We start from the raw sequence: 13244 nt of genomic DNA, 5'->3' as shown, positions 1-13244 counted from the left end.
TCAGTTTGCCTAATAACTTATCAGCTACGGAACACAAGTGTTAAATTTCAATTTAAGGTTTTAGCAGCCACTCAGAACTTGGAGCCCATAGGTCAGGTCTTCAGTGGTGCAGATCAGAGCAGTTTTCCTGTAATCCACAATCACACAAGTGTAACTGGTATAAATGTTTGACAAAATCACAGAATATTCAAAGCTGGAAGGGACCCACAGGGATGACAGCATCACAGAATTATGGAATGGTTGAAGTTGGAAGGGGCCCTAAAGCTCATCTCGTTCCACTCCCTGCCATGGTAGGGACACCTTCCACTGTCCCAGGCTGCTCCCAGCCCCAGTGTCCAACCTGGCCTTGGACACTGCCAGGGATCTAGGGGCAGCCACAGCTGCTCTGGGCACCCTGTGCCAGGTTCTGACCAACCTTTCTTGTCATCAATTTCTTCCCAATATCTCATCGAAACCTATGCTCTGTCAGTAGGCATCCATCCTCCCATGTCACAGGATCACAGAATATTGTGAGCTGGAAGGGACCCACAAAGACCAGCAAGTCCAGCTCTGAAGTGAATGGCCCATACAGGGTCCAAACCCACAACCCTGGCATTATTAACACCATGTTCCAACCAGCTGAGCTCATGTCCTGCCACTACATGCGCCTCCTGGAGAAACAGTCCCCTCCATCCTTCTCTGTGTGATCATCCAGTCCAGCCGCTGCCCCGACACCCCAACAAGCCCATCCTGAGCACTGCTGGAAGGGTGTCTAAACACCCCTAGAGCTCTGGCAACGCCGGGCTGTGATCATTCCCTGGGGATCCCGGGTGCAGAGGCCCAGGAGCCTGCCACAATTAGGGTTGGGCCTCAGCCGTGGAGGGCCTGAGGCAGATGAGGAGAAACGCCCCTCTAGGTGAGGGTGAGGAACCCTTCCTCCCGCGGGCCTTTGCGGCCACACGTTAACATCGCTTAGGTTTCGTTGTTCTCTTGCTTTCTTAAGTTTATGTCGCCCTGTTCAGCCCCCGTTCAGCATATAAGCACCCCTGCTAGAATGTTCTTCCTTCCCTTGAACCCCATTTGCTCTTTTTTGCTGCAGTGTTCCACCCCTGTTCCCCTGTTTGTTCCTCCCGGTTCCGTTTTTTCCCCTCTGCACCGCTTTTCCCTACCCCTGCTGGATCTTGACCCTCAGATCCGCCCCCTTTGTCTCGTTTCTAACCCTGTGCGCTCGGCCCCGTCCCCGTTCTCCTCCTTGAACCGATATTCTGGTTCGTGGGCCCGTTCCCTATCCCTGCCCGTGTTCCTGAATAAACAGCCTTCGGCTCTCCAAAGGAGAACGCGTCCGTTCGCCGCTTCGTCAGCGCCATTCCAGGCGCGCCCTCACGATGCCGCGCTCCCGGGCTCAGAGGTGAGTCGCTCTTCGGGAGCCTGTGACCGCCCGCCCGTTGTGACTCGTGGGCAGTGCCCAGCTCCCTCTGGGGGAGAACCGTGCCCTGATTTCCAGCCTGATCCCCGCAGCGCTCGGGACGCCCGGCCCGCGCTCCCCTTGGCCGGCGCTGCCCGAGCTCGCTCTGCAGGGCCCCGTCACGGAGCCCAGCCCCACAGCACATCCGGCCGGACGCGTTTGCCTCCTGAACCAAAGGAACTAACAGCAAACGCCTCTCAGGACTTTATCAGTGTTTACAGACTATTTCTGGAGGACATTTAAAATGATCGCAGCAGTCGCAAGGCCGGTCAGTCCAAATTGACCTGTTTAACAAACTCAGGTATGGAAACAGCAAAATCGTGTCCTGAGAAAAACAGTTATTGATTCAGTAGTAGTAGGAATAGCGGCAAGGCCAGGAGCAGTGTTGTTCTGTATTGACTGGCTGTTGTTTACCAACAGTCAGCGCTGATCTAATTAATTTCCAGTCTGTGTGGGCTACACCTACTGGCTCTTTCAGCATCCTGTTATCTTGAGCAGGGCAAGAGATTGAAACCTGATTTGGTTTCCTCAGAGCACTTAATTTTAAAAAGATGCACTTGGGATTCCCATATGGAACAAATACATATACACCTAAACTTTTTTGTTCTTTCCTATGGGTGCATGATCACATAATTTACAACAGAGAAGCCATCCAAGGATGCCAGCTGGCTACATTCTATTTTCATGATTCCATAATGACAAGCAGCTGTTTTAGCATGAACATTTTTTTACCTGTGAATACTTTTTTTCTTCAGAATGTGACAATAAAAATGTTCACTGGAGCAGCTACTTTCATGGTGCAAATTACTAAGTGATACCGCTAACACGTATCTATTTATTTATTGCTGTTGCGTATAATATTGCGTATTTATTGCTGTTTCAAGTACTTGCCAGGTGATTGTGGTGTGTGGTTACTATCATGGTTCTGTGGAATTTATGAATGAATTCGTTTGAACAAATATGATCTGGGAAGTAGTTTTTAAATAGAGTAGGCAGACACTTCTTGAACCGACCAGCTTAAAGTTTAATGAAAGAGTAAACGTGGGCTCCAGTCAATATAGTCACTGCTCATTTGTTACTCAGCCAACATGCCCCATGCAGCCAAAACACAAAAGTCAGTGAGAGGGATTTTCTACAGCCCTTTTGAGAAACAGAACTAAACAGGACTTTAGAACTGGGCCCATTTCAGGTCAGATCGAAGAGTACAGTGCCTAAAGGTGACACAAAGCTTTGCAAGCTCCAATGTACAGTTTGTAGAAATGTGAGTAATACGGAATCAAACTTGCCTCAAGTGAAAACTTGAGGGGGTTATAAAATTTAAACAGCAAAGGTAGCCTTCTAATATCCAGAACCAAAGCAAATATATTACATGTGAGAATATTTTCAAGTGGCCTGTTCAGAGAGTAGGCTGCCAAGGAGGAGTAATCTGTAGTCAAGGTTTCCCTATTTGTATATCAAAAGATCAACACGAGAACAGGGCATTTTGAAACAGGGCACAGCTAAGCTGGAAGAGACCCACATATATCATATCAGATACACATATTTATTTCTTCACTATAATTTCAGACACTCTGCTCAGTTTGACTGCTGGAAATGGTAAACTGACAGTAGTGCCAGTATTAGTGCCTTGATTAGAAAGAAGCTTCAAACAGGTAGTTGCATTCATGCTGTTGATTTTAGCAAAACTACGCTAATTCTGTTTAAATGTGGAAAACTACATTAGAATCAACCAACAAATGTGTCATCTAGAGAGGGCCACCTTCCACTGGGAGTTAGAAAAGCAAGGCTTTTCTCAGGATATGGAGCTCACAGGTGTCTAGGAAATACAGCAGGGAATTCATGGAAGGCAGGTCCTGCTGACTACATCAAAGAGGGGTCAGGTAGCCTCAAGGCACTAACAGTTCCCAAACAGAACTACTATTTAATGTCCCTTAAGGTTGTAGATACGTCCATTAATGCACTGGAACAGATTTTCTACATTATCTCAAGTGTCACCAGCCCCAATCTGAAGAGCAACTGTCAGACTACAAAGAAACAAGAAATCTCCCTTTATTAGCTGCTGTGCTCCCTCACCAAGAGAACATTAAACTAGTTGCATTATTAAAATGTACCCTCTCTAGTAAGGACATCCTGTAATATGTTGCATGCAAGCTGGTTTTAGCTCATTTTGCAAGTAGGACTAATTTTTAGACATTTCAGACTTTCCTGTTAATACCAGATAATAGGGCAGTTTGGTAGACTAATCAGGTTACAGGGAATGTCAGCATGATTTGATTTTAAATGAGGTGAAGCACGTTACTAGAACTATCACCCTCTTGTTTTATGAAAGGATGACCTGTGAGAGTGACAGGGTTCACATCTCAACAGCTGCAGATGTCTCCTTCAAAGTCCTTTTAAAAAGATGCTTTGTTTATTCTGCTTTATCTCTGACTGACATTTTCTGACAGCAGGTTATAACATGAATTTTAATAAGACGTGGACTTTGTCACAACAATGTATTATGTAAACAAACACTGTGTAAGAAAATGGAATATAAACTTACCTTTTATACATACACCACTGATTTCCCACCTGCTACAACCAAGTATCTGATGTATGTTTTCAGTTAAAACCCCCACTATTCTACCTAGTCCTTCCCATTAATTTGACTCATGAGCATGAGCTTCCCTTTTGCATCTCCCTTATTCCCCATGTTTTTACTCTCAGTGCTTACAGCAGGGCTCAACCTCATTTTATTTCTGGTTAATGTGATTAGGTGAGAACCTGGGACTGTGCTGTCAGTGCATTAGCAGAAGGAAGTAATGCTTCCTGCAGGAAAGTTGGCAGTTTCGACCTATTAGAAGCAAGCCATGATCTGACTGGAAGATTAAAACAGAGCAAGCCAAACTGCAGCAGTAACACCAACTCACTCTGCAGGAGCATAGTTCAGAGGGGGATTATGGCTAGTGGACTGCAGGTAAGGAGGCATAACGTCCTTGTGTTGGTTATTTGCCTGAAGGGAGCTTTGGCTGGGGGGAAAAGTCAGCTTCAGCAAAAATAGCAGAACATTAGAAATACTGACTAATGAAAGGCTTTGGTTCTTGTATTTACTTGGCAGAAAAGATGGCTTTCAGAGCAGAGGCATCTTGATAGACTCTTTCCTACAGATGCATGACATTATTTGACTTTGATGTCAAATACCTATATTTAGATTCTTTCATTCTGTGCTGATGAAACAATAGCTACGAGTTTCTCTACTGTACAAAATTGTTGTAGTTCATTTTGTTGTTTTTTCCCTTAAGCTCAGAAACCTACATCAGTAATTGAACAACAGATGAGACTGAAACTAAATTAAACAACTAATTCCTCAAGTTATAAACTCACGATTTAAAAATTTAATGATTTTCTATGATAGTTCAGTAGATTGCTTTATTATTATGGGCTGTCACTGTGTAATTCTGCATATGCCACAATGCAAAGGCTTTAATGAGCCTGTAAGGCAAATTGCTGTGGTGATATAGTGCTCAAACTGATGCAGTCCTTAATGTTTTGGTTTTGAACCTTTCATTCGGCTTTAAAAAATGCTTCATACAGAGGCTATTGTTGTAGCAGCTACTGTTTGTACCCAAGACTCTCAATGAGCAGAGTTGTTAAACCAAGTAACAGCTCCCAAGCTGCACCGCTGGAGTAGCTCTAAGCAGTAATGACTATTCACACCTGTATGCCTCAAGATTACCTTTGTTGCACAGTTACATCCACACAGACAAAGCTCACCCTTCACTTGAGCTGAAGCAGTTGTGGTGTCACTCATCAAGTGCAGCACAAAGCTCAGCTTTGGCAAGCAGGCTGACCTTTTAGTTGCTGTGCAGAAGAAATGCTGTGCATTTGTAAATACAAAAGCAGGTTGTAAAGCTGAAGTCCATCAGATACTGCAGTCGGTATCATGATTAGGCAAAAGAAGCTGCTCAAGTTGCAGGGAGCATTATCACTGCATTTAAGCTGCAGTTAAGTAGAATGCAATAGACATGGGAATCTTGGAGACAAAACAAACCGAAACCCAACAATAAAACAAACAGGACTTTTTATACTGGTGTCAGTGACTATCCTTAAAGGTGCCTTTTTTTTGATACTTCAAATGATAGTAATGATAATAAATAAAATGATAATAATGTTTTTGTGTTCTAGTAGTCTCAAATAATCATAGTCTTTGACCAGGGCTTCTAATGAAGTCAGAATCTCATACCGTGCCTGTGTGTTCACTGCTAGCAGCCTCCCAGAGGCAGAATTGGGCCGGTTTTGAGCTGCCCAGCTGGGTCAACAGAGCATCAAACCAGGAGCAGCTCTGCACTCACTACAGCTGCTCTCAGTGCTGCGGAGCAGCCCGACCCACGGCCGATCCCAGTGTCACTGCCAGCGCCTGTCCAGGAGCAATGAGGCACGAACAAACCTGATCTAAAACCAATCCTGTACTTAAGCTTTCCCTTCACTGACTTCAGCCACGAAGAAACCGGCACCTAAACCAGGCAGAACGGCACTGCTGCCACCCACCCAGGGCTCAGCTTCAAGGTTATTCTGCGTGTTCTTGGACCACTAGGGACAATCAATTTTGAGGACTTGCAGAATATGCTTAGTCCAGCCAGGATGAGCTTCTATATGCATTGTCTTGTGCTACTGTAGTCTATTCTCTGAAATTTCCTTTAACACCTGTCTCTAGTTTTATCTTTAAATGGAGGAAGCTATTCGTGCTCAATTTAAAATAAATGGCAGTAATTAGTTATTTCATTTTTGGCTGCCATGAGTTTTGCAAGTATTAACCTACTACTGTTTCCTACAGTCGATTTTTCTTTTCTTCCTTAGCACTCATCTCTCTCATACCAAAGAAAAGGAGAATTAAAAACAATTCATCTGTCTAAAGAGTTTACAGGTGTTAACATGTTGTTAGCAGTACTTTATGCTATTACTGCCAAATCCCCAGCTCTGTGCTTTTAGCAAGATGCTTTACTGAGTTCTGTAGAGTGTAACTGGTTTGTAGATAACCTATTTTTCACTAGAGAAGCTTTGAGCCAGCTCTGAATTTTTCTTTTAGTTAGATCTGTCTTTTTAACGATAGCAGGGCAGTATCAGGTGTGACAAAATCTCAGAAATTCCAGGAGGTTTTCATAATTTATTTCTAAAACTTACATATTAATCTTATTCACAATTCTACTTCCTTATATTTTTCCTTGCCTGGTTTTGTACCACCACTTTATAAATGAACAAAGCATGAATCAAGGTCTTGAAGGGAGGTAGAATCCAAAGACACAGATCTTTTTGGGGCCAGAAGAGAAACCCAAATGGAGATTCTGGAGCTTCTAGACCTGCAGACACCTCTGGGTCCAACAGCCTGAAACCAGCATGTTGAACAAAGAACTGCAGTCCTAAATCCTGGAGGCCAAAAGGGTTAAGGTCCAGGTCTGTGGGACGTGGCCATGGCCAGTTCCCAACCACGCTGAGGAGCACTCTGGTCCAGGGGCAAACAGCACATCTGCTTCCCACCTACGGGCACCCTCTGCAGCTTCCCCTCTTCCCAGTGCCATCCTAAAGCTTCTCCTTTGGGGTGCCCCATCTCCCCTGTCCTCTGAGACAGCTAATGGCCAGAATGTCAAAAGTTCAGCTGTGAATTCATGCTTGGGAGGCAAAGTGTTCTCTTTTACACGGTGGAAAACAAGGGTCAAGGTAGAGCAGCATCCTAGAGTCACATCCTGACTGTAATCCCAATCCCTTGCCTTACATTTTAATTTTCACTTGCCTACCACATAAGCAAGCTACTGAGCTCTGCAGAAGGGCAAATGGAACAAGAGGGGAGGTTGTTATTGTTTTGTGTGGCTTATTTAATGAATTGATGATGGCCAAGAATTTATTTCATAATGTCTGGGGCAAAGTACTTGTTAACCATTCACAACTCCATTCACAGCTCAGCCACCAGCTCCTGAGTTACCAGATTGTGAACTGTTCTAGCAGAAAGATCAGAAATTCTCAGAAGTATTTTTATTTTGACACATTATTACAGAGGGGGAAAATTTTCTTCACACTTTCAGAGACTGGAAGCTTTTTCTTGTGTGGTTCTGTTGCTAGTTTTAGACGTACTTCCCTTTTCCTTGCAGATAAGAGTTGAGGAAAGCGGCTACAAGAATCTGTTTTGCATTCCTAGGCATTACGAAGAAGATTTAGAAAGAGTCTTCGTTCCTCATGGATTCATCCTGGACAGGTAACAGGGTAAACAGAAAAGAATAGGGATAGCGATGCCAATTTTGGCCCTCCAAATGAAAAGACTTGAGGTCCTGGCCTGTGCAGTCCTTGAAACATGGAAACCCTGCAGCCCTAACACTCCTGTCCTAAAGGCTGGTACAAGAGGGGTTTATGGAGAGGATTCCTCTACAAGCCCAGTTAAAATTCCATGTTCCCTCAAAGATCTTTAAGCCCACCTATCCTGCAATATTTAGGTTTATGGATTTAAATCAGCTTGTGCTGTGCAAATACATAACTAACTTTCCTATGACTTGCTGTGGTCACAATTTGCTAGTTAAAAAAACCTAACAGCAAGATCACTATTTTTACCTGAACATTGATTAATATATGGACAAACAACTATGATATACAGAAAACTTTCCAGAATTTCCTTTTTTTTTTTTTTTTTCTCCCAGGACAGAATGCTTGGCTAGAGATACCATGCAAGACATGAGAAGTCATCACATTGTTGCGCTCTGTGTCCTTAAAGGAGGCTATAAATTCTTTGCTGATTTGCTGGAGCATATGAGCATATGAAAGCACTCAATCAAAATGGTGGTAAATCTCTGCCTGTTACTGTGGATTTCGTCAGAATAAAAAGCTACTGTGTAAGCAACTTTCTTTTCTTTGGAAAGTTGACTCTCTCCATAGACTGGCATTCTAAATACTGATACTTTGCACGAGAGCCCCACAAAAATTGAGTTTATGCATACATTCTGTTCAAATTACACATTAAAAAGGAACTGATTTACTGATCTGAGCCAAAGGGTGGGTATTATACATTTACTGGAATAAAGAGTATAGTAGAACACTCAACATGACAAAGGCAGGGACAGATCTGAATCTCCCTCCTCTTGCAAAAAGCAAGAGTAGCACACCTTTCAAACAAATACAGGAAAACATTTTTGGACATGTTTATGTGACTTCCATCACTTCTTTCTCCTTCTAGAATGATTCACCTGCAGAAAAAATCAGTTTTATTGCAGAGGAACCATCCACACTAAATGGGAAAGTATGAATTAGCATCTTTGGTTTTTAAAGGGGAACAACTGTTCTTGAAATCCATCTTTATTAAGATTTTGATACTGCATACTTCCAGCCACTTAACACTGATTTAAAATGGGTAATTCCCACTGATCTCAGTAGAAACTTGACATGATCAGTAGTGAGTGCTCCCAAAGATCCTATTCTCCATTTTATCCCAGAACCCCCAGAACTGAACCAGACTGAACTGACTCATGCAGGGTGGCTCTAGAATACTAGTGTGTACATAGAGCAATATATAGACCTGACATGGGTGCCTTTACCACCCTATTTTCAGCTTTCATAAATACTTTCAGAAAGACGCTTCAGAAATCACCAAAGTCAGTAGTTCAAATTACAATCTCCTTTGAAAATCAATGCAACTTCCTTGTAACTGAAGGCTTTAGTGTGCTTTTCTTGGCTGTGTAATTTGCTGGAAATTGCCATTTAAGTCTCGTCTTTTCTTTTCTTTTCTTTCCCTTCTTTCCCTATGTAATCTCTTCCAGAACGTGTTAGTAGTAGAGGTAAGTCATGACTGAAGGAGGGGTGGAATGACACAGATTTTTTCTCCCTTCTTTTCAAATTAATACATATTACCTATAAAATAATAATCAATTATGCTACTGTGCTGCCAGATTGGTATGCTCTAATTTAATCCACTGACAGTCTGCTTTTCCTTTCCAACTTGAAGGATAACTCATTTTTTTACCTCTTTCATGACATTACTGAGACTGGTAGAATAATGAAAGCACTGCAGTCAAAAATAAAAGACAAGAAACCAAGGATGGTAAAAGTTGCAAGGTACAAGGATATAGCCACTAACTAACATGTGCAGATCATTTGGGTGAAAAGTAGGTGTATGCTGACAGGTACTTGGCTTGAAGTTTGGGGGGGAGGAAGCAAATGTAGGAAGTAATCCTCATCCAGCTGCTGAAAAATTCAGTGTTTTTTAAACTGGGAAATTTACCTGTGCACTACCATCTTCACTGCTCAAATTAATAAAAAAAGACTTTATGGCTCTCTCTATGTAGTCCATAAAGTCTGATGGATTCCCTAGTTCTCATTTTATGTTTGAAGGAAATTCATCTCTTTCCGTAGGTTTTCAAACACCACCTCCGTTGCCTCAATACTAGAATGATGACACTTGGAAAATTTCTTAATATCCTCAACTGTAGAAGTTTCCAGAATCTAAGAGTGTGTCAGCACTTGGAAGATGACCTCAAGTAGCATTCTAGATCTGCTTTTGGTAGATATCTAAAAGGAAATCTTGTGGAATATCCCTGTGTGTGTCATGTAACCACAATGCTTAATGCTTAAACAGTTGCTTTATGCACCAGTTATTCAGACAGTCCTTCTAGTGACTGTCCAGGAGGTTCTCAGTTTCTTCTGAAGTGCACAGGCAAACCAAGAATAGATCTGATTCTGCACAAGAAATTGTCCTTTTCTCCCTCCCTCCCCACTGAAATCATTACCAGCCACTTGCACGTGCTTCCCCCTCTGTGCTCTTCAGTGTCCTGAGGCATTGCTGCCTGGAAGGGCAATGACCTGAGACACAGGATTGAAGGGAACTGAATACAAAGTAGAGCCACTTGGCCATAAAGAATGAACCTAGATCAGAGCCTTTGCTTCTCCCTCCACTACAAGGCTGAGCACTACTTCTTTCTGTGCAATAATCTCACTGTTTTAATTTAAGTGCTTGATTTTGGAAGCTTATGGGGAGATGTGGCAGAAGGGAAGTCCACAGCTTAGAGCAAGACGTATTTTAAGAACCAACCTTCTCTGCTCTGCCTTACAGCCTGCTCGTTAAAAGGATATGTCAGAGTCCAGGTTACAGACCAGACTGTAAGTATTGTGTTTTTCTAGTATTTTTTTTCTGTATTTTCCAAAACACAGTCTTACAATTTCACTTCAGGCAGCACATCTGACAACTGGCACGTTTCATGAAGGCCAAGAGAAATGGGGAGAAACTACATAAAACTTGTGAACTAATGACCAGCTATGCCATCCTGAGACCTCATGACCACCACCTTTTTTTCCTCTGGTTGGCCTGAGTGCAGGTTTAGCCATTTGATATACAAATGTAACTATTTAGATAGCAGAAACAGAATCAGACCTTAACTCTTTTGCTTTGCTTTGACCCTAGAAGTCATTTGTTTTGACTCTGCATTATTAAACTTGCCTTGTTTCCAAACTGGAAAGTCCTATTGAATCAGTTCATCTACTCTCATTCAAGTAAAATCTCATTCCTTGTCTCCTCTCCCAGGATTAACTCATAGCTAGGTTTTAAACAATTATATTGTTAGTAAAAAACATTCTCTTAACACCTTAAGATGCCAATACTTCAGATTCTCACCTCTGTCATCAATTTACAGTTCAGATTCTTAAGGAAGCACCCTGAAAGAGATGGTGCCTATTACCCTTAGCTCAAGTATGTGTTGAATGCAAACTGTGCACACCACTGAAGTATAAAAAGGACTGTATTTTCTTACAGACACAGGCTTTGAAATTCCAGATGAAATTGTGGTTGGATGTGCTCTTGACTGTAATGAATACTTCAGAGATCTGAGTGTAAGTACATGCACATTCTTCCATTGCCAAGTATCAGGTACCTACCCACCACAGGTACCCAGCAAGCATATTTGTTTCTACTCAGAGCTTCTCAACAGTTAAAACTCCTTCAGTTCCAGCTAGAAACTTCCATTAAAAGAGTAAAACCATTTTTAAGGTGCCGACTTGGTAATGCAATGTAGGTGCATAAGAAATGTTTGTGCTTCACCTTTTTATAATTCTACTCCACAAATCTCATGGCTCAGCCATGCTGCAGGGCATTGTGAACCCTCAGGATGGTGAACAGCATACAATTTGCAGCCCCCTCTGAAAATAACTTGTAATTTGACTTTAATTGGATATTTGTCTGTCTTAGTTCAATCCTATGTTGCTCTTCTGTCACCAAGTCTTTGAAGCGCTAGGCAGGGATTCTGTGGGAAGGTTTTCCACACACTTAGGGATAACGTGTCCCTAAGACCTCTCTTCCCTTATTCCATTACAGCCTCCTTAGGCTGCACAGAGTAGGAGACTTGGAAACAACATAAACTAATAGGGTTGATCTTTTTTTTCTCCTTTGTTTGCAAAAGTACTTTCTTAATTCTGGTTAACTCTGAACAGTTCTAAGTCTTTTTACTAAGACAAACCAGTTCTGCTGAAGACACAATCTGTGCTATTGCTCAGCAGCATGAAGGAGTATGCAGACATTTAACAAACCCAAGTTCTTTAGACTATATAAACCTATATGTTACAGATAAACTTGGAAAGAATATTAAAATCTCGGGTTTACTGCAAGTAGGAAACTTGGAACAATTATGGTTCTAGTGTGTTTTTATTACAGTGCTGGGAATACAACTGAAAATCAGTCTTGCATCTAATTTGAAGATAGAGGTTGATAAATGCTGTAGGTTTGTGGGGGTTTTTTTGTGGGGTTTTTTTAGCACATCTGTGTTCTGAAAGAGAATGCCAAAGAGAAATACAGCCTGTGATAATGTCAGTCTTCTGGAGCACTAATTCCTGGCTGCTGATGAGGTGGTAAACCATGACACCAGGAAATGACTTCTGTTGCTTGTGTGTCCCTGAGAAGAAGGAGAGGTAAATGTCAGTGCGCAGGGCCTGCAGCTCGCTGATTCCACGTGTGCTCTGCGCTGAACACCAAGTGTTGAGAGCCTGGGTTTTTGCCGCTGTGAAGGAGCAGCTCGGAGCTGGGTGCGAGGCTCCGGCGATCCCGAGCGCTGCCGCCGTGCCCGTCACGTTCCGGGCCCCGGGGCGGATTCGTCCCGCTCCGCCCGGGGCCCGAGGGGGCACCAAGGCTGCAACAGAGGGGACCGAGCGGGGAGCGAGGCGGGATCGAGGGGGAAGAGGGGCGAGACCGAGGGGAGACCGAGCGGGGACAGAGGGGAAACCGAGGCGGGACCTAGGGGGAACGAGGGGAGACCGAGGCGGAATCGAGGGGGGACCGAGGCCCGCCCAGCGCCACCGCCCCCGGCCCGGCCCGGCCCTCACAATCGAGGGTTCCGCGGTTGCCCGGTAACCGCGAACGCGGCCACGGCGTCGGTGGCGGTGCTGCGTTCTCGGTTGCCCGGTGCGGCCTCAGTTGCCTGAGATCGCGCTCCGGATTGGATGTTCCAGCCTGGGCGCCTGCAGGCGGCAACACTGAGCGATTCGCGAAGTTCACCAAGTGAATTGTTCGCGGAGCACTGGTCCCTGCGAGGCAGTCCTGCACTCGCAGGGCACTGGTCTCCGTGAGCGAAACCTGAACTCGCAGGGCACTGGTCTCTGTTGAGTTCTGAACTCGCAGGGCACTGATCTCTGTTGAGTTCTGAACTCGCAGGGCACTGGTCTCTGTTGAGTTCTGAACTCGCAGGGCACTGGTCTCTGTGAGTGCGTCCTGCACTCACAGGGCACTGGTCTCTGTGAGTCCTACACTCGCAGGGCACTGGTCTCTGTGAGTGCGTCCTGCACTCACAGGGCACTGGTCTCTGTG

General features: G+C 43.9%; 1 protein-coding gene across 1 annotated transcript; it reads left to right on the top strand.

The window, feature by feature from the left end:
• Positions 1-1226: 1226 nt before the first annotated feature.
• Positions 1227-12999, top strand: LOC134557517 (hypoxanthine-guanine phosphoribosyltransferase-like). Its single transcript, XM_063410597.1, is given in 11 exon segments — positions 1227-1745; positions 4200-4400; positions 7567-7670; positions 8107-8215; positions 8218-8298; positions 8640-8702; positions 9220-9237; positions 9405-9514; positions 10509-10555; positions 11205-11281; positions 12199-12999. Coding segments are annotated over 10 exon segments (675 nt in total). The 5' UTR covers positions 1227-1745; positions 4200-4382; the 3' UTR covers positions 12247-12999.
• Positions 13000-13244: the final 245 nt, after the last annotated feature.

This window comes from Prinia subflava, chromosome 13, assembly GCF_021018805.1.
Source record: "Prinia subflava isolate CZ2003 ecotype Zambia chromosome 13, Cam_Psub_1.2, whole genome shotgun sequence".
Taxonomy (NCBI): domain Eukaryota; kingdom Metazoa; phylum Chordata; class Aves; order Passeriformes; family Cisticolidae; genus Prinia; species Prinia subflava.
This window is presented reverse-complemented; position numbering and strand designations above follow the sequence as displayed.